At 45.4% G+C, this 21,700-nt stretch overlaps 1 protein-coding gene, 1 non-coding gene and 1 pseudogene across 3 annotated transcripts in view; 2 read left to right on the top strand and 1 right to left on the bottom strand.

The window, feature by feature from the left end:
• Positions 1 to 4,810: 4,810 nt before the first annotated feature.
• LOC115831610 lies at positions 4,811 to 4,871 on the top strand. The gene has a single exon (XR_004027135.1). It is a non-coding gene; the product is annotated as a U7 small nuclear RNA (small nuclear RNA).
• Positions 4,872 to 7,346: 2,475 nt separating this feature from the next.
• Positions 7,347 to 21,700, top strand: part of PDIA6 (protein disulfide isomerase family A member 6) — a 28,337-nt gene continuing 13,983 nt past the window's right edge. Inside the window, exons 1-3 of the mRNA XM_030800520.1 lie at positions 7,347 to 7,515; positions 16,616 to 16,757; positions 21,408 to 21,465. Of these exons, the coding sequence (XP_030656380.1) occupies positions 7,497 to 7,515; positions 16,616 to 16,757; positions 21,408 to 21,465 (219 nt within the window). The 5' untranslated portion in view covers positions 7,347 to 7,496. The remainder of the gene's footprint in view (positions 7,516 to 16,615; positions 16,758 to 21,407; positions 21,466 to 21,700) is intronic.
• Positions 14,159 to 14,974, bottom strand: LOC101176005 (annotated as a pseudogene). The gene has a single exon (XR_001113622.2). The product of XR_001113622.2 is annotated as a 40S ribosomal protein S2 pseudogene (transcript).

The raw sequence follows: 21,700 nt of genomic DNA, 5'->3' as shown, positions 1-21,700 counted from the left end.
TACAAATGACACACCTGATCCTAATCAATTTTTCATGCCCTCTGTAGATCAGACACCACCTTCCCACCAACTCATCTATAAAACACCCCACATTTAACCACAGATCAACAACTCATTTTTCTGGGACCCCCTTCTATAACAGAGACCTATTCTCTCTCTTTCACCTATTAAACTTCCGCTCTTAACCTCACACTTTGTGGGTCCACGTCTTTAATCTCCATGACCATGAGACAACGAACCACGGGTATTACCCCAGACAATAAGGCCACTTCACTATGCCAAGAATGCCTCCGGACTTCAGTGTCTCCCTCAGTAAAGTGAAACTGGTCATATCTAACTGCAGGGCTGCTGTGAGGATTAAACGAAACACAACATATGGTGGCCCCATCTAACAGAGACCACCAGGGCAAACCTGCAGGCCAGCAGAGGCGGGCTTCTCGGATCACTGCAACAACTTAGGGCACCTCAGAGGACCCATGGTGCAACTCTAACCAAGCAAGCCAACAGGATTACCATAGGGTGTTGGAGAAGGGAAGGATGTAGGTAAGATTTAAATAAAGTAGTGTTTTAATAGGCTCAAAGCAAAACACAACTGTGTATAAAAGAATTACGGTCAGACCTGGGCTACGAAGTGGATGGAGGTTCCTTTTTCCTTGGAAATGATGAAGTTAAGACAAATGTGCAATGTTGTGTCCAGAAAGCCCTGGGTTGGAAATCAAGGCAGCTTCTCAGTGTTAAAATGACTCAGGTCCTTCAGACAAAAGAAGGATATTCCCTTCTTACTCTATTTATCTCAAATAGCACAGTTTATAACAGTCTGTGCTTTTTCAGGAATAAGATTTTTCAGCACTGTAACTTCTTGTTGATTAACAAAAGCAGTTTTAACAGGTTCACAGATGTAAATATGTAGAGCCCGGCATATGGTGAACATTCAGTAATAGTTTCCACATCCCCACCTCACTCATCTCCTCTTCTCTCTCACTTTCAGGCTCAGCGTCTTCTCCTGCCCACTCCCTGTCAAGAAAAAGTCCCATAAGGTATCCATCAACCATGATGGCTAATGCACCCGGTAAGTACAGGAGACCCCCAGAGTAGGAGCCTCCAACTGTTTACAACAGCCAAAAGGTGGAAACAACCCAAGTGTCCACTAACAGACGGATGGATAAACAAAATGAGGTCTATTCATACGATGGAGTGTGACTCCGCTTTAAGAAGGAAGGAAATTGACACATGCCACAGCGTGAATGGAGCTGGAAGACGTGAGGCTAAGTAAAATCAATCACTCACAAAAGGACAGTGCTGTAGGATTCTACTTACATGAGACATCTAGAGTAGTCAAATTTATAAAGACAGAAAGTAGGATGACAGTTTCCAGGGGCCGGGGGAGGGGGAATGAGGAGTTGGCATTTAATAAGGATAGAGTTTCAGTTTGGGGTGATAAAAAGCTCTGGAGACAAAGGTTGCACAACGATGTGAGTGCATTTAATACCACTGAACTGTACACTTAAAAATGGTTAAAGGCTAGGTATGGTGGCTCACGCCTGTAATCTCAGCACTTTGGAAGGCTGAGGTAGGTGGATCACCTGAGGTCAGGAGTTCGAGACCAGCCTGCCCAACATGGCAAACCCCTGTCTCTACTAAAAAAAAAATACAAAATTTGCTAAGGGTGGTGGCATAAGACTGTAATCCCAGCTACTCGAGAGGCTGAGGAAGGAGAATCAGTTGAACCCAGGAGGTAAAGGTTGTAGTGAGTCGAGATAGCACAATTGCACTCCAGCCTGGGCAACAAGAGCAAAACTCCATCTCAAAATTAATTAAATAAATAAATAAATAAATAAATAAATAAAATGGTTAAAGTGAGCCGGGCACAGCGGCTCACACCTGTAATCCCAACACTTTGGGAGACTGAGGTGGGCGGATCACTTGAGGCCAGGAGTTTGAGACCAGCCTGGGCAAAATAGTAAAACCGCATCTCTACAAAAAAAAATACAGAAATTAGTCAGGTGTGTTGTGGCTTTCATCTGTAGTCCAGCTGCTTGGGAGGCTGAGGTGGTAAGATTGCTTGACACCAGGAGGTCGAGGCTGCAGTGAGCCATGATCACACCACTGTACTCCAGCCTGGGTGACAGAGTGAGACCCTGTCTCAAAAAAAGAAAAAAAAAAGTTAAAGTGGTAAATTTTATTTTATGTTATGTGCATTTTATCAGTATTTTTAAAAGGCTTCATCTGCCTATCCCCACTGAAAATAAGACTCGACTCTACCTGTGATCCGAACCTCAGAATGAATGAGAAAGTCCAGAGAGGGGCACTGTGTGTCTCCTGAGCACCTCTAGGAAGAGGTACATGTCCCCTGTCGGGTCTATCCAGTTCCTTCTGTGGGTACATTAGCCCAGATTCTTCACCCTGAGAACATTAAGCCCTGTATTAGTCAAAGTCAAGCTAAACTGCTGTGACAAGTTATTCCAAACTACAATGGCTGAAACTATAGAATCTTCTCTCTAAAGTAACAGCTACATGGTGAGCCATCCAGGTTGGAGGGTGGCACTGATCTTCCCGGTCATTCTAGACTTGGGTTCCTTCCCTGTCACTGCTCCAGTGTCCCCAAGGGCCCTGTGGGGGTCTGCATGGTAGAAGCTGGGGTGCCCCAAGTCCAACAATTCCGCCTGGTGGAAGAGGAACAGGACCTGGCTAAGTAGTTGGGATTATCACCTCCACTCCCATTCCCTTGGTAAGGCCTTGGGCGCCCAGCGGGGGAGCTGTGTGGTGAAGTGTAGCAGGCAGTGTATACCTGGCTGCAGTTCTGTGACTGTGGAGGAATTTCCAGAATCTGCAACTTTGATTTTGATTGCTTGCAGTCTCTTCCACAAGCCCTAAAATAAGAGTCACTCTCAACTCTGGGGCTTGGGGACAGTTCTTTGTTCTAACCCAGAAAGATGACCTGAGTGACGAGAACTCAGAATAGGCACCTGGGGGTCCCTTAATTAGACAGAGGGGGTTTGCAGCCATAGTTCTACCTGCCGTGTTGTAACAGTGTCATTGTAACAGTGTCGCCATTGGCTGCTGGGGGGGGGGGCAAGTGACTTGCTGCTAATAACATAAAGTACTCATGTCTGCAAACCACTTACTCTTTTAACTAAATTAGAGAGTAATCAAAGTTAGCCTTTTAATAACATCACTTTCACTCATGAAAAACCATACAAGCTTCCTGAGTGGAAGAAAAAGGGAGACTGATCCTAGCAGGCTGGAGCAGCCACGGGTGTGTGTGTGTGCGTCGGCAAAGAATGGCCAAGGTGAAGGATTGCAGTAGTCAAAGAAATCTCACAGGAGGCAGCAGGTTTTAGGGGAAAGAGCTTGAAGGTGGGCATCAAGGAACTTGGGTTCTGGCTTTTGATATGTCATTAACTAAGTTGAACGAGGACATTCCTTGAAAGCCTATACTGTGCCAAGCACATGCCCAGTGTGGGTCTTGGGCAGGTCACATGACATCTCTCCCTTGCCCATCGCCTCCACCCTCCGCCCCCAACAAAACAGAATGTTGAATTCATGTCCTCTGAGACTTTCTTCAACTCTGCTACAACCTGATTCTAGGAAGTAGAAGCTCACTCTCTGATCTTCGGAAGCAAAATAACTGTGGAAAAAAGGAAGGCTGCACAAAGAAAAAAATCCCAGTCACGTATGTGGTCTTCCTGGCAAGAAGGCATGACTTGAGTCCAATCGCAAGAAAATTTCAGATAAACCCAAATGAAAATGCTGTATTTTTAAAAGTGGGGAGGTGGAATTGTGTGCTTCCAAAGTGTCAATGCCAAAAAAAAAAAAAAAAAGCATAAAAAGGGCATGAAAATGTTCCAAATGAATAGAGGCTGAAGAGACAAGATAATTTAACCCAACACCTGACTCTAGGCTGGAGCCTGTGAAAAAGAGAGGAAAATGGTGTTTTGAAAAAAAAAAAATGATACAGCCCGGGCAAGGTGGCTCACGCCTATAATCCCAGCACTTTGGGAGATCGAGATGAGTGGATCACCCTGAGGCTGGGAGTTCGAGACCAGCCTGCCCAACATGATGAAAACCCTCTCTACTAAAAAAATTTTAAAAATTAGCCGGGCATGGTGGTGGGTGCCTGTAATCCCAGCTACTTGGGAGGCTGAGGCAGGAGAATCGCTTGAACCCAGGAGGCAAAGGTTGCAGTGAGCCCAGATTGCACTCACTGCACTCCAGCCTGGGCAACAAGAGTGAAACTCCATCTCAAAAAAAAAAAAAAAAAAAAAGACAAATATGATTTCTCTTATATGAAGTACCTACATTAGCCAAATTCATAGAGAAAGAAAGTTGAATAGAGGTGACCAAGGTCTGGGGACAGGAGGGAAGTGGGAGTTACTGCTTAATGGGTACAGAGGTTCTGTTTAAGGTGACAAAAAAGGTCTAGAGATGATTAGTGGGGATGGTTCTACAACATTGTGAATGTATTTAATACCATTCAATTGTACACTTAAAAATGGATGCTGACCAGGCGCAGTAGCTCATGCCTGTAATCTTGGCACCTTGGGAGGCCAAGGCAGGCGGATCACATGAGGTCAGGAGTTCCAGACCAGCCTGGCCAATATGGTGAAACCCCGTCTCTACTAAAAATATAAAATCAGCTGGGAATTGGTGATGTGCACCTGTAGTCCCAGCTACTCGGGAGGCTGAGGCAGGAGAATCGCTTGAGCCCAGGAGGTGGAGGTTGCAGTAAGCTGAGATTGCACCACTGCACTCCAGCCTGGGCAACAGAGCAAGACTGGCTCAAAAAAAAAAAAAAAAAAAAAGTAAAAGGGGGTGTTACAGCTTATTTACAATTTGTCTAACAGATTTTCCGGCTTTTACTGGAAGCCCCCTCACCCCCAAAAATGTGTGAAATGGAAAATTGCATGTATATTTTACCACAGTGAAGAAACAAAAATAGAAGTTATTCCTCTGGGCTCCACTGTACCAGGGCCTTCTCTTTGTCAGAGCACGAGGAATATCGCAGTGTAATGTGCCTCTCTGTTGGCTGTGTGCTCCCTGGTTCCAGTGACTGTGCCTGAGACAGTTTCTCGTATAATTAGGTTGTTAATGTGCATTTGGTTTTAATGAAAAAAGAAACGAGCAACACGCCCTGGTGCATTTCCGGAAGCCTGTGCATTTCCAGAAGCCTGTGCATTTCCAGAAGCCTGTGCATTTCCGGAAGCCTGTGCATGTACAGTGGGCTTCACAGGGGTGTGTGCCTCTTGCAGCTGCGCATTCAGCCCACGGTCCAGAGCAGCCAGTGACCTGGGATATTTAGCAGGGAGTTATGATCTGGCCTCTGTTTTCTCCACGAGGATCAGCCCTGAGGCCAACTGGGACAGACAACTACACAGCACACAGAGGGCACTGGCAGTGTGGGCCACCGCAGTTCGAGGGTTCTGTTCCAAGCAGGATTGCTGCCCAAACACAGCAGGCCGGGAGAGGCTGCGATCAACTCACAACCCTGAGAAAACAAACTCGATCGTGAGTGCATTGTGGAAGCTGTGATGTCTGTGGCCCATGGGGACAAAGTCACTGTCTCAACGTGAAGACAAATGAAGGGGCCCTCTTCAGGTAAGAGAATTAAATTCCTCCATCCAGGGAGGAAAAGAATGACTTTCCAGGCTGAGAGGAAAAGGATTTCGCTGTAATCCAGTCAGCAGCAGCAGCAAATTTAAGGGGGGAAATGTGTCAAGTGCAGGAAAGGGGTCAGAAAAACAAACTCAGCATTCATTGCCCCTCAGGCGCCCTTCAGGGAGAGCAGACAGGCCTGGAGGAACGGGCTCACAGTCCACTGCCCTTTGCTATGAATCCCAAACAGCCCTGCCATCACTGGTTGGGCTTCCCATGCACCTTCACATTCAGGAGGAGCTGCCCGGGGTACCGAGCTGAGGATTTCTGTCCCGGGACAAGCAGCCTCCCTGGGGAAAATCAATGCTGGCATGTGGCTTCCAGGAGAGGCCCCCGTGACTTCAGATGACTGCTGTGCCTCTGAGTTCAGTTTGCCTGAAAAACCTTCCAAACGCAGCTCTAGTGCCACTTCCTCCAGGAAGCCCACCAGCCGGCCCCCATCACTCCTGGACCCCTGCCTAAGAATATTTATGCCTTACACACTACAATATGGAGAAATAACTAATACAAAAACAAAATGTCCGAGTCCACTCCAAACATAGGAGGGAGAATCAAGGCGGAAAGATACAGTGGTCTTAACTTGTGCTTGAAAGATTTTACTTTTAGGTCGCGGGCGGTGGCTCACGACTGTAATCCTAGCATTTTGGGAGGCCGAAGCAGGCGGATCATCTGAGGTCAGGAGTTCGAGACCAGCCTGGCCAATATGGAGAACCCCTGTCTCTACTAAAAATACAAAAATTAGCCGGGCGTGGTGACATGCACCTTTCATCCCAGCTTCTCGGGAGGCTGAGGCAGGAGAATCGCTTGAACCCGGGAGGCAGAGGTTGCAGTAAGCCAAGACCCCGCCTTTGCACTCCAGCCTGGGCAACAAGGGCAAAACTCTATCTCAAAAAAACAAAAAAATTTTTACTTTTGCCGGGCGTGATGGCCCATGCCTGTGATCCCAGCACTCTGGGAGGCCGAGGCGGGAGGCTCACTGCAGCCCGGAAGTTCAAGGCTGCAGTGAGCTGTATCATGCCACTGCTCGCCAGCCTGCCCCACATTTTTTCCTTCACTTTTGCATATTTTACAAAGCACACACCCACGTGAGCGCATTGCCAGCCCTCTTGCCCCCCAGGACAAAGTGGAGACCCTGTCAGCGAGGAGGCTGCCGCTTAAGTCCCTGGGGTTCTCCAGAGAAGGAGGAGAAGGCTCTGCAGAGCCATGCGACCCGGACGGAAGAACTTTCAAAGTAATTCAACAAAATAGAAACTTGTCGAATTACATTGCAGACAGCGCGTGCGGAGCAAATATGTGTCCACGGAATATTCGTCGGGCACAAGAGGAATTCCCGGTCAGCTACCAGGACCGTGGGTGCCCTGAGGCCGAGTCACGCTCCCCCGGGATAAAGAGGGTGGGGAGCGCACAGAGGCAAGGAGGAGGCGGGGTGGGGGGGTGCAGAATAAGGAACTGAGGTAAAAACGCCCAGTACTGGGCTCCCCTCCGAGAAGCACCCCGAGAGGGCCGGGGGGAGCGGAGGGGATGCGAGCCGAGGCTGCCAGCCCCGCCCCCAGCAGGCCCCGCCTTTCGCTGCTCGCCACCGCCCCCGTGAAAAAAACCAAACCGGTAACCTCTACCCGGCCGCCTCCCATTGGATATGTGAGTGAGCGATGTCCGCCAGAACCAATGAGCCGCAGCCACGGCGTGGCGAGCGCCTTCCGGCCCGCCCCCGTGCGGCCGCCCAGCGGACCACCGGACTGGCCTGGGGCGGGACGTAGGCGCGGGGGCGCGGCGTGCGGCGTGCGGCACGCGGCAGGGCTGAAGCGGCGGCGGCGGTGAGGACTGCACGTAGCCTGGCGCGCGGTATGGCTCGCCTGGTGCTCGGTAGGTGCGGGCCGGCGGCGGGAGGCGGGCGAGCTGGGGTCGGCCTGAAAGGTTTCGAATCTCTAGGCCGTTCCCCGGCGGGCCGCGGCCTGGAGGCGGCCGGAAGTGGGCCTGGCGGGCGGGAGGCGCCGGCCTCGGCGTCCGGAGGAGTTGCGAGCTTGCCCCGGCGGAGGTGCGGGTGCGCGGGAGACTAGGGCGCCCGTGGGGAGGGGCTTCCGCAGCCTCGCGGGGTGGTGCGCGGGGGGCGGGAGCCTGGTGCGCTGGAGCCGGGCGCGGGGTCCAGGGCCGGGCGGGAGAGCCGCGGAGCCCAGCCCCGGCTGGATCCCGGGGAGGGGGTCAGTGTATCCAGCGAATCACAGGGGACCTTTTTCTGGGCGCCTCTCGAACTCGTGCGTGGGGACGGAGGATGGCGGGCGCCCTGCACTGCAGCTTGTTTCTGCCACCTGTTTTATGTAGCTCCTACTTTGAAAAACTGAAATGTTAAGCCGGGCGCGGTGGCTCACACCTGTAATCCCAGCACTTTGGAAGGCCGAAGTGGGTGGATCATCTGAGGTCAGGAGTTCGAGACCAGCCTGACCAACATGGCGAAACCCCGTCTCTACTAAAAATACAAAATTAGCCGGGCGTGGTGGTTCGCGCCTGTGATCCCAGCTACTCAGGAGGCTGAGGCAGAAGAATCTCCTGAACCCAGGAGGCGGAGGTTGCAGTGAGCCGAGATCGCGCCACTCCAGCCTGGGCAACAAGAGTGAAACTCTGTCTCAGAAACAAAAAACTGAAATGTTAAATCTCAGTCCTGAAATAAGGACCCATAGTTGCCTTAGAAAGGGACAGTGCCTTCCAAAAGCTGGGCTTAAGACGCAGGGGCGCTTCACATGTGATCGGACTCCTTAAAAACGAAATGGAACCCGGCGTCTTAGGAATTCTGTAAATGTCTGCTTCTTAGTGGGCGAGGCCGAGGGGCCTATCCTTGCCGGGCTCGACTTGGTCACAGCCTTGGCTCTGAGAGTCCTTAACCTCGGCTCTGGCCTCAGACCACCTGCCCCCTATTTACTGGCTTTGTGACTCGGAGCAAGTTACTTAACCACTCTTTGCCAGTGCCTTTTCAACAGTGCTTACCAGTTTAGGGACTGATAATAGTACTCCCTTAGGGTTGTCCTGAGGATTAATGAGTTAGGACATGTCTTTTTGTTTTTTGAGACACGGTCTTGCTCTGTCTCTTAGGCTGGAGTGCAGGGTTTCGATCATAGTTCACTGCAGTGTGGAACTCCTGGTCTCAAGGGATGCAGGCACATGCCACCACACCTGGCTAATTTTCAAATTTTTTGTAGAGTCAGGGTCTCATTGTATTGCCCAGGCTGGTCTTAAACTCCTGGCCTCAAGTGATCCTCCCTCTTCAACCTCCCAAAATCCTGGGATTACAGGTGTCAGTCACCTCGCCCAGCTAGTACATGTTTAAAGAGATGTAAATATTTGCCATATTACTGTGGAGAGAGTAGATGAGGGGAAAAGAGTTTAGTCTGTTTAGTTTCCTGTGGGTGAATTCAGACTAGACCCTGAAAGAGTCCGTGAGTCTATTAATTAACTCATTTTAATAAATGGCAGCCTTTTTGGGAAACCTCTTGGTTTCTAGATGACTGCTCTGGGACCGTAGACTCCTCCTAGCAGATGTGGGACAGAGATGTTACTGATGTGAATTTATAACATCCTTAACTGCCATGGAGGAATGGAAAACCACAGATGGCAGAGCCATCTGCTCACAGAGATTCTAGACATTCACTCGGATGGTCCAATTTCCCATTGGTGTTCATTATCACTGAGTGGAATGGTGATGTGAATTTTAGAAACAGAACATCATTGGTCAGCATTGACCTACTTTGTCATCTTAAGTGAGCTCAGGGTTTTTTGTGTTCTTGGGGGTTGGAGGTAGTTGTTGGCTACTTTTATGCATTCAGAATGTCCACATCTTTTGTCTGTTCTTTCTCAGTAATATGTTAGGTTTCTTCGTAACCCTGCTAGGTCACATTGCCTTTTTAGGAATTTTAGTCTGAAACCTTAATCAACACAGCATTTTCATTGGGTAGCCATGTACAAGCAGAGGAGGCTCTTGTGAGAACTAGGCAAAATTTAAAGACAAACAAAGGTCCGTCACCATTACTAGAAAAAAGAATAACCCAAGTCTATCTTAATACTGTCAGTAAAGCGTCTTTGTATGGAAAGGGAAGCACATTCCTAAGGTGAAAAACCCTGGTCTGTTCTGGTGACTGCAGCCTGCTTGTAACAGCATGAAGAGGAGAGGACTGACGTTATTGCTGTCCTTGATTGGCAAAGAGAAGTGAAAGTACCTAATTCTGCCACAGTCTACCTAATGATGCTCTGTGGATTATACCCCTGCATTCTCCAGCCCTTTGGTTAGAAATTTGGGTCTATCTAATTATATGATCTTAGGTAAGTTATCCTTTCTGTGTTAAAGTTTCCTGGTCTGTGAAATAATGGACACCATGACACATACCATATAGGGTTTTTAAATGACTTAATATATGCAAAATGTTTAGAAAAATGCCTGGTACAGAGTCACGCAAGTGTTACTGTTTTGTCTCGCCAGAAATAAAGACCCCAGTTTCTGGAGCGTAGTGTGACAGATATCTCAGAATGTTAGCCATACTCCCAGATCTCTCTTGTAAGAATTTCTCTTGAGGAAACAGTCATACTAGTTTGAGGGGAGGAGGAAAATACAAGAATTTTCAGTGCTGGGCTGTTAGTGAAAAATTGGAAACAATCAAAATTCAGTCAGTAGTGGATTGACTAAATGGTTCAGCCATTAAAAATGGTTACATTGGAGTAATTTTAAAATTCTTAAGTAGAAAATATCTGTAACTTACTCTTTTGCTTTTCCATTTTTGAAAATTTCACAATAGGCTCAGTGTATTGAGCAAGTACCAAATTCATATCAATTTTACAAAAAAGATAAAGCTCTTTAAAAGTAGTACATCTCTGTAGAAGATTATCCTATTTTTGGGTTTTGTTTTTTTTTGTTTTTTTTTTTTGAGACCGGGTCTCGCTCTGCCTCCCAGGTTCAAGCAATCCTCCCACATCAGCCTCTGGAGTAGCTGCGACTACAGATGTACCCTACCACACCGAGCTAATTTTTGCATTTTTGTATTTTATATTTTTTCTCTACAAGAGATAGAGTTTTGCCATGTTGCCCAGACTGGTCTCAAAGTCCTGGGCTCAGGTTATCCACCTGCCTCATCCTCCCAAAGTTCTGGGATTACAGGCCTGAGCCACCACACCCAGCCTTAGTCTTACTTTCAAGCTTATTCGGAGTTAGGACTGTCAGTGCTTGTGTTCTTGATTTACTTGCTTGTTAAACATGTCAAACTCTACTTCACCTTTTCTGCAGCAGTGAAAAGATTAATGAGCAGCGCCATCCAATAGAAATATAATGCAAACATGTATGTAATTTTTAAATTTTCTAGTAGCTACATTTAAAATGGCCAAAAGAAACAGGTGAAATTAATATACTCAGTATAAGATCATTTCAACATGTGTTTTCAAAATGAAAAATAATAATGAGGCCGGGCACGGTGGCTCATGCCTGTAATCCTCGCACTTTGGGAGGCAGAGGTGGGCGGATCACCTGAGGTCAGGAGTTCAAGACCAGCCTGGCCAACATGGTGAAACCCCATCTCTACTAAAATACAAAAATTAGCTGGGCATGATGGCTGGTGCCTGTAATCCTGAGACGGGAGAATCGCCTGAACGCAGGAGACAGTGTTTGCAGTGAGCCGAGATTGCACCACTGCACTCCAGCCTGGGCAGCTGAGTGAGACGCCGTCTCAAAAAAAATAAAATAAAAATAATAATGAGATTACATTTTTCCCTCCATTAAGTCTGCAGAATTCAGTGTGCTTTTTACCAGCACATCTTAGTTTGGGGTAGCCACATGTAGCTAGTGGCTATCATGCTGGGTAACACTGTTATTTAGGAAGCAGCCCCACTTTGGTTAGCCTGGCCTCCGTTCACAGGCATCCTTTCCCACCTCTTGAAATGGAAAAGGAGACCATCCTGTCAAAGGCTACTCCATCACTGAATGGGTTCCCGCTCCTCCTCTGACTCGGGGCATTTTATTCAGATATTCCCTGTATTTTATCTTTGGCCTCTCCCACTGCATATGTCTTCCTCTCCTAGATCACTCCCAAAGAGAAACCTTCGTTGTTTTCTACATTTGCCTGCCTCTGGTCTCTATAATGAAACCTGCTTAAAGAGTTACCTGTATTCTCTCCAGCCTTCTGCAGACTGCATGCCTCTTATTTTCACTCCACCACAACTGCCAGGGCTCCCAGTGACTTTGTCACTAAATCCAATCAATAGATGGTTTTTAGTCTTTGCTACTTTATCTCCCAGTAGCATTTGTTAGTGTGGCCCCTTCCACATGTATCTTGGTGTATGTGACACCACTCTGGATAATTCTCCCAATCCACCTTCCACATGGCAACTGGAAGAGTCCTTCTAGAAAGCACAAATCTATTCTTTCCTCTGCATGGTAACCCTTTAGTGGCTTCACTGTCAGTAAAGTTCACAGTTTTATAAGTTTTTACAATATTGGCCATATCTGTGATTCAAATGCAGTGTAAATCTTGAATACCATAATTGTTCATTCATACCTATAGCGTACAGAACCACTTTATCTTGAGCACTAAAAAGACAGCATGGTGTAATAGGAAAAGCTTGGAAATGGAGGCTGCCCTGACCCTTATATGTATGACCATAGATGGGCCATTTGATCTAGACCTTTATTTACAAAATGGGGATAATTCCTACTTTCTAGTTAGTTATGCTGTCAAAAATTAAGTGATCTAACATATTTGAAAGTGATTAGAAAAATTGAACGTGTTGTATGATGGAGGATTTAGCAGTAAAACAATGAACAATGGTGTACACTCCTTCCAGAAGAAATGTACCATTTAGTTATTACAAAAAGGTCCATTTGAAATCTTCCAAATTCTAATTATGAAGCAAGCATATGAAAATGTAACTAAGATGGCATGTACACACACTACTTGAGAACACAGGCCAGTCTCACTTACAATTTGCTATATCAGCAAATTAAAAGGAAGAGGTGATATGAGCAACTTCAGAGATGCTGAAAAGACAGGAATAGATAGAAATTTCGTTAACATTGTAAGTATATTTTGGCCTGACGTGGTCGCTCATACCTGTAATCTCAGCACTTTGGGAGGCAGAGGCAGGAGGATCACTTGAGACCAGCCTGGGCAACATAGGGAGACCCTGTCTCTACAGAAAACTTAAAAGCCAGGGATACACCCGTAGTCCCAGCTACTGGGGGTGCTCAGGTGGGAGGATCACTTGAGCCCAGGAGGTCAGGGCTGCTGCAGGGGGCTGTGTTTGCACCATTGCACTCCAGTCTGGGTGACAGAGCAAGACCCTCTCTCCAAAAAAATTAAAAAGTGTATTTATTTCAATCCAAAAGCCAGCATGATGCAAATAGGAAAACATTCCTGTTGAAGTCAAGAACAGTCTGAGGATATTCCATTATTTAGCTTGTTCTAGAGGTAGGTAGCAAACTTTTGTATATAGTCATGTGTTGCTTTAACATTAAAGATCTGAATTACAACTTCAGAGATGCTGAAAAGACAGGAATAGAATTTCTTTAATTTCTATTGTCATGTCAGACGATTTCTTCATTGTGAAAAACATCAGCGTGTACTTAATACAAACCTAGATGGCATAACTTACTAAAAACCTAGGCTGGGTGGTATAGCTTATTTCTCCTAGGTTATAAATCTGTTTGGCATGTTACTGTACTGAATATTGTATGCAGTTGTAACAATGGTAAGCATTTGTGTATCTAAACATAGAAAAGGTGCAGTAAAAATGATATAAAAGATTAAAAATGGTACACCTGTATAGGACATTTACCATGAATGCAGCTTGCATGATGCGGTTGCTCTAAAAATTTTATTTCTTGGATAATAGATTAACCTTAATTTACTGTAACATTTTTCTTTTTTTTTTTTTTTTTTAGGAGATGTGGTTTTGCTCTTCTGTGTTGGCCAGCCTGGTTTTGAACTGGTGGCCTTAAGCAGTCCTCCCACCTTGGCCTCCAAAGTGTTGGGATTATAGGTGTGAGCCATGGTGTCTGGTCAACATTTTACTTTCTAAACTTAATTTTTTTTTAACTTTTTGGCTCTTGTAAAAACACTTACCTTAAAACACATTGTACAAAACAGCAGTACAAAAATATTTTCTTTTCTTTTTTTTTGAGACAGGGTCTTGCTCTGTCAGGCTGGAGTGAGTGGCACATCACAGCCCACTGCACCTGTAGCCTTGACCTCCCTGGGCTCAGTGATCCTCCCACCTCAGCCTCTCGAGTAGCTAGGACTATGGGCATGCAAGACCATGCCTGGCTAATTTTTGTACTTTTTTTAGAGAGGGGGTCTCACTATGTTGCCCAGGCTGGTCTTGAATTCCTGATCTGCCTGCCCTGGCCTCCCAAAGTGCTGGGATTAAAGCATGACCCATAGCGCCTGGCCAGTATTTTCTTTTATATCCGTATTCTGTAAGGTTTTTTTCTGTTTTTAAAGTTTGTTTTACTTTTTTATTTTTTATTTATTTTATTTTATTTTTTTTCAGGCTTAATTCACTTTATTTTTCTTGTATAAAAACCCTATGTTGTAGCCACAGCTGGAGCCTGGGTCCGCTGCATGGAGACTCTGGTGTGGGTCTTGACGAGGTGGTCAGTGAATTCCTGATGGGGAGACTTGGTAAATACAGTCTCCTTCCAGAGGTCGGGGGTCAGGTAGCTGTAGGTCTTAGAAATGGCATCAAAGGTGGCCTTGGCAAAGTTGCCCAGGGTGGCAGTGCAGCCCCGGGCTGAGGTGTAGCAGTCATCGATACCAGCCATCATGAGCAGCTTCTTGGGCACAGGTGCGGAGATGATGCCAGTGCCCCTAGGTGCAGGGATGAGGCGCACCAGCACAGAGCCGCAGCGGCCTGTCACCTTGCAAGGGACGGTGTGGGCCTTGCCGATCTTGTTCCCCCAGTAGCCTCTGCCCACAGGTACAATGGAGAGCTTGGCCAGGATGATGGCCCCACAGATGGCGGTGGCCACCTCCTTGGAGCACTTAACACCCAGACCGACGTGGCCATTGTAGTCCCCGATAGCAACAAACGCCTTGAACCTAGTGCGCTGGCCGGCACGGGTTTGCTTCTGCACTGGCATAATCTTCAAAACCTCATCCTTGAGAGAGGCCCCCAGGAAAAAGTCAATGATCTCTGATTCCTCCTTATCCTCGGCCTTGCCTCCGCGAGCTCTGCGGGCTCAGCCCCGGCCCCGTCCACGCCCGTGACCCCAGCCCCAGATGCCACTGCGGAAGCCACTGCGGTTCCCCATCCCAGGGCCTCCAGGGCCCCCTGCTGCACCGGCGTCATCCGCCATTTGGTGTTTTCTCGAAGAAGAAGCTGTTTTACTTTTTTAAACTTTTTTGTCCAAAACTAGGACACAGGGACGGGCGCGGTGGCTCACACCTGTAATCCCAGCACTTTGGGAGGCCGAGGCGGGCGGATCACGAGGTCAGGAGATCAAGACCATCCTGGCTAACACAGTGAAACCCCACCTCTACTAAAAATACAAAAAATTAGCCAGGCGTGGTGGCAGGCGCCTGTAGTCCCGGCTACTTGGGAGGCTGAGGCAGGAGAATGGCGTGAACCTGGGTGGCGGAGCTTGCAGTGAGCTGAGATAGCGCCAGTGCACTCCAGCCTGGGTGACAGAGCGAGACTCCATCTCAAAAAAAAAAAAAAAAAAAAACACACAAAAACTAGGACACAAACACACATTAGCCTAGGTATGCACAGTCACAGTTATCAAGGCATCACAAAGTGATAGGATTTTTCTCAGCTCTATTATAATCCACAGGACCACCCTCATATGTGCTCTCTCCTTGACCATGTAGATGTGACTGTATATGTAAATTTAAAAGGTGAAATTTTGATAGTAATGCCATTTCAGAGAACTTTTGGGTTCTTAAGATACTAGTAAGTCAGTTCAGAATTTGTTTTCCTATATTATTGTTGTAAATTGCATTTAAGTTTCCAGAGTTGCTAATGAAAATGCTCTTGCTCCACAATGTGGCAGAACTGTATGGTCAGCAATACAGTTGACACTGTATCCTTTCTTTATAAGGTGGTTCACATGAAAAATGTTTCTGATAATGTGTTATGGATAGTATTAAGTTAAATAAAACTATTTATAAAAATAAACATTGGCCAGGCGCCGTGGCTCACGCCTGTAATCCCAACACTTTGGGAGGCCAAGGCAGGCAGATCACCTGAGGTCAGGAGTTTGAGACCAGCCTGACCAACATGGAGAAACCCTGTCTCTACTAAAGATACAAAATTAGCTGGGCGTGATGGCACGTGCCTGTAATCCCAGCTACTTGGGAGGCTGAGGCAGGAGAATCGCTTGAACCTGGGAGGCGGAGGTTGCGGTGAGCCGAGATCGTGTCATTGCAGTCCAGCCTGGGCAACAAGAGCGAAACTCCGTCTCAAAAAATAATAAATAAATTACCATTGCCCTTGAAAGAGTCACAATCTAGTGGAAGAGACAATAATTATTTTTCCCTTCAAAAAGATAGTTTAATAAAGATGATGTGCTAGTAATTGCAACTGAATAACATGAGGAGTGATGGCTGTGTGATTGCCCAAGGTTACGCAGGCAGAGGTGACCTCCCAATTAGTCAGTGTCCGTGCCCAAAAAATGATAGTAGTACTGCCTCATGGAGTGGTAGTAAAGAACAAAGACGTTGATACATGAAAGCCACTAAGAATAATGCTTCAGCCTTTTTCCAGTGCAGCCCAAGGAGTGGGAGTGGGGACTGTCCGTTCCTTTCTTGCTCAGAGTTGCAGCAATGGGAGTGAAATTCCAGGGGCTCCGACTGCAGCAGGGAGGGCAGAGGAGCCAGAGCTGGGCTGTCCTCCTGTGTGAAGGGTCCTGGTCAGTTGAAGAGGAGTCTGGTTCCCCAGGGTTTCCAGTCAAAGCATGAACAGTGCTGTTAATGGTGCACTTTTGTTGTTACTTCAGGTCTGGTGAGCTGTGCCTTCTTTCTGGCAGTGAATGGTCTGTATTCCTCTAGTGACGATGTGATCGAATTAACTCCATCAAATTTCAACCGAGAAGTTATTCAGAGTGATAGCGTGTGGCTTGTAGAATTCTATGCTCCATGGTAAGTATTATAAAATAGTTATAGATTATTTATAGTACTTTCTGAAATTGGAGAAAATGCTGTATAAAAATCTGATTTTATTAAGTCATCTAGTTTAGCTTAGTGTTTGTTTAAAAGAAGTAGAGAAGAGGGAAATGGGAAATGCAGAGTATCTAGTCTATTGTTAAGGAAGATCTATCTTTTGATGAGGTGATGCATGTGGAAGGAAAACTAATTTTATGAGGAAGGAATCTTGAGCAAAGAAAATGGAGGGGCCAGTGATTAACTTCATTCTGTTTCTTGAAGAGAATTATTTCCTGAAAAAATGTAGTTAGAAAATCTGGTTTAATTAAAAAAATCTTTTCTTACCTTACATTCAATACTGGAAAAACCCTTGTGGGGTAAAAATGTAATCACCATTGAAACTAACAGCACAAAATTATATACAGTCGAAAGTACAGCACTGCACTAGTTATTTGTGTGATTAAAGCATTTAATGCAAAAAAACACCAAATAGAAGAGTGGAAACTGCAAGATGTGTGTGAGGCTGTCTCTGCTGTAAACCAGCAGGCCACGAGTATCCTGAGAAGAACCAAACCCTAGCCAGCTGTGTGTCTGTGAAGAACTGTGTGGTGATCTGAAATTCCAAGGAGTCCTTTGACACGTGAACAAGGCTTTGTAAGCTTAAGTGAGGGATATTAGAACCTGATGGGAACATTTTAGGGTATGCCTGATGAAAGTTTTTCCTTTCTCACTTGAACTTTTTTCTTTGAAACTGAGTTTTAGAAACTAACCACCAGTCCTCATGGATCATTTTACTTCATGCTCAGTGTAGCAAATAGAGGTAAAAACGCTGTGTTTTCAAAGTCGATGCTGCCACATTGTGTGTCCTGTCCACCTAATGCCTTTACTATTTTTAAAGGCTCTGGTATTTATGTGTTCAGTCCAAATGCTAATTCTGTATGGATTAGTTCAATTATACTAGCAAATATATAAATAGTAATTGTACAAACTGTTGTATTGTTAAATATCTCTGTATGTGGTTTTTACAAGCTTATCATATGTGGCACGGGTAATTTACCTTGTTTCTGAGAGCGACCATACAAGAGAAAACTCTACAGGACGGCATAATTGAGAAGGCAGGATCTAGATCCACTAGTTAGTAATTATTATACTGGCAGAGTTTTACTTTGTGGTGTTTGGGTGAGAGAATGTCTGATTAGAGCAAGCGCTTTTTTTGAGAGACAGGGTCTCACTTTCTCCCAGGCTAGAGTGCAGCGGCATGATCATGGTTCACTACAGCCTTGATTTCTCAGGCTCAGGTAATCCTCCCACCTCAGCCTCCCCAGCGCTGGTGCTACGGGCATGTACCACCACGCCCGGCTAATTTTTGTATTTTTTATAGAGACGGAATTTCACCATGTTGTCCAAGCTGGTCTCTTAACTCCAGGGTTCAAGCAATTCGCCTGTCTCGGCCTCCCAAAGTGCTGCGATTACAGCTGTGAGCCACTGCACCAGGTCAGACAGGTGCTTTTTAACTTCCTTTTGTGCTTGGATTCCTTTGGCACCTTGGTGAAGGCCTTGGATTCTTATAGTAAAACTTTTACGGTCAGGCATGATGGCTCACGATTATAATTTCAGTACTTTGGGAGCCCAAGGTGGATAGATTGCTTGAGCACCAGAGTTCGAGGCCAGCCTGGGCAATGTGGCAAGACCCTATCGCTACAAAAATAAAAAGAAAAGAAACAAATTACCCAGACATGGTGCCGTGCACTTGTGGTCCCAGCTACTTAGGAGGCTGAAGTGGGAAGATCACCTGAGTCTGGGAGGTAGAGGCTGCAATGAGCTGTGATTGTGCCACTGCACTCCAGCCTGGGCAACAGTGAAAGCCCGTCTCAAAAAAGAAAAAAAAAAGCTCTCCTTTAAAAAAAAAAAAAACCTTTACATGTTTAAATAAAGCTTATAGGATCGTAAAAAGAAAAACCTAAAGTATGGAAATATGATCATTGAAATATTAAAATTTTGATGCTAATGTAGTACTTTACAAGAACAGTAAGTACAGGTTGAACATCTCTTATCCGAAATGCTTGGGACCAGAAGTGTTTCTCATTTCGGATTTTTTCAGATTTTGGAAGATTTGCATAATACTTAGCTGTAGAGCATCCCTAATTTGAGAATATAAAATCTGAAATGCTCCAGTGACCGTTTCCTGTGAGTGTCATGTTGGCGCTCAGAAAGTTTTGGATTTTGGAACATTTCAGGTTGTGGGTTTTTAGAATAGGGATGCTAAACCGGTGCCAAGATCCAGCAGCAGGTTTGACAGCTGCAATAATTCTGAATAGTGATGGGCATAAATGATGTTTGAAGATACCTGCAACAACTATAGTGGTGATCATGAAAACAGCTGTGATTTTTATTCATGACAAAGTCACAATATTTGACTACGGAGTGTAGTTTACATTCGTAAAGAAATGCTAAATTTCGATTACAGATTAGTGAAAATAAAGACTTTTTTTTCATCCAAATTCATAGACTCCCTCCCCTAAATTTTTCCTAAAAGGCCACCTTGGCTTCAGATTTATTCTTTTTTTTTTTTTCTTTTCTTTTCCTAAAAGGGATTCCCTAAATTTTTATCCACCAGTCCTTTGGGAGTCTGGACCCCAGGTACAGAACCCCTGGGTAGACTGTATGTCATATTTCTATGTATGTGGCATTGTGATGTATGTGCAGATCAAACAGAAGAGAGGATGAACTCTGACAGTCTCTGCATTTAGTCCTCTTTTCTTAGATAAACAAAGAGGCACAAAACCCTGTAAAAATCTGACTTCTGAATTTTTGAGTATCTCACCTAAACAACAAAACATACTGTATGTAAATACGTAGAAGTAGCATTTCAGGACATTCCCCTGAAAGATCCTAACTTCAGATATTGGGATTGAGTTTAGGCCCCAGTACTCAATTACATAATGATTACAACTTTTCCCTGTATGATTGTAGTATTTGGAATCAAAAACTTGTCAGGCAGCTCTGGCACTGGATGGCTGTGATATTGGGTAAATTTCTTCTCAACATCAATTCCATCATCTGTAAAATGAAATAACAAGAGGACCTGCCCTCAGCTTCATGCTGATTAAATGAAATCATCTATAAAGTGTTTTCATCATGGTGCTGGCACCTAGCATTTGTGCATTTGGTCCTTAGATGGATAAACTATGGTACCTGCATACAGTGAATGTTACACAGCAATAAAAATAAACAGTATAGCTACCTACAACTTCAGTGAGTGGTAAGGGCTAACAGGTTTACACACATGTAATTTTTTAGAAGCACTTTTCTGTGTTGTATTTCACAATAATAGTACCTACAAGGTTAAGGTTGTTTTTCCTTGTGTTCTCATCTGTCCTCTCCCGACTCTCTTTCACTTTCCCTGCCTCCCCCCACTTCAGTCACTCACTCACATCACCATCTTGTGGTGTCACGTCTTGCATTTCGGCTTGTTAGGCTCACTAACGTGGGTTTGTGTATGTGTTTCTAAGTCCAGAAGCAATTTGCGGGACCCAGAGAGTATTGAGATATAGGCATAGTTGATCTAGGCCAGATACCTCATCTATAAAATTAGAAAGTTGGACTAGAGACTGTCAAACCTCAGTAGGTTTAAGAATCACTAGCGAACCTAATAAAATGCACTTCCTCCACTAGGAAGTTTGGGTTTGTGGACCCCAAGAATCTGCATTTTGCCTAGGCTTTCGGCTCCACACAGTGAAGCACATTGGACCAGATAGATTCTAAAAGGCTTGTTGAGGTGTAGAGTTATAAATTATAGAGTTTAAATGTGATTTAATTGAGCAGTAATTCGGAAGCTTTTTTGGGGGGACAGAGTCTTGCTGTGTTGCCCAGCAACACAGGAGTGCAGTGGCACGATCTCAGCTCACTGCAACCTCCGTTTCCCGAGTTCAAGTGATTCCTCTCCCTCAGCCTCCCCAATAGCTAAGATTACAGGCATGTGCCACCATGCCCAGCTAATTTTTGTATTTTGAGTAGAGACAGGGTGTCACCATGTTGGCCAGGCTGGTCTTAACACCTGAGTTCAAGTGATCTGCCTGCCTCAGCCTCCCAAAGTCAGGTGTGAGCTGGAAGCTTTTTTATTAGGATGATATGAAAAGTGATTGTTGTAAGTAATAAAATGGTGAGCTCATCCAGGTTGCTGATCCTATTTTACTTATTTTATTTTTATTTTATTTTTTTGAGACAGAATCTCACTCTGTTGCCCAGGCTGGAGTGTAGCGGCATGATCTCAGCTCATGCAACCTCTGCCTCCTGGGTTCACGTGATTCTTGTGCCTCAGCCTCCCCAAGAGCTAGGATTACAAGCATGTGCCACCACGCCTGGCTAATTTTTGTATTTTTATTAGAGACGGGGTTTCACTATGTTAGCCAGGCTGGTCTCAAACTCCTGACCTCAAGTGGTCCTCCCTCCTCGGCCTCCCAAAGTGCTGGAGATGACAGGCGTGAGCCACGTGCCCGGCCTTGATCTTGTTTTATTTGTGCTTGTCCTCTTTGCAGGCATCTCATTCAATAGACCATTGATGGGGTTTTTTAATTGAATTTTTGAATTTTTTGAATTGAGAATCAAAGGCTTTAACGGTTGCTTTGTGTTGTCTTCCCCCAAAAGGTGTGGTCACTGTCAAAGATTAACACCAGAATGGAAGAAAGCAGCAACTGCATTAAAAGTAAGTTTCTTAGGAATGCAAAAGGCTTGCAAAACTTTTTTTTACAGTAAGTTTCTAAGATGTCCATATTCACCTGTGTATGTTTAAGTAATAAGTATGCAGATGGTTTAATGTTCAATGGGAAGCTAGTTTGCATATCAAAGTTGAAAATACTGGTTCTGTTGTCAAAATCATACTGAGAACAAGGGGATAATACACATTTAAATGTTTACATTGCCTGTTTTTGTTTATTCTC

Source organism: Nomascus leucogenys, chromosome 19 (assembly GCF_006542625.1).
Source record: "Nomascus leucogenys isolate Asia chromosome 19, Asia_NLE_v1, whole genome shotgun sequence".
Lineage (NCBI taxonomy): Eukaryota > Metazoa > Chordata > Mammalia > Primates > Hylobatidae > Nomascus > Nomascus leucogenys.
Note: the sequence above shows the minus strand (reverse complement) of the source record. Positions and strands in the feature narration are given on the sequence as shown.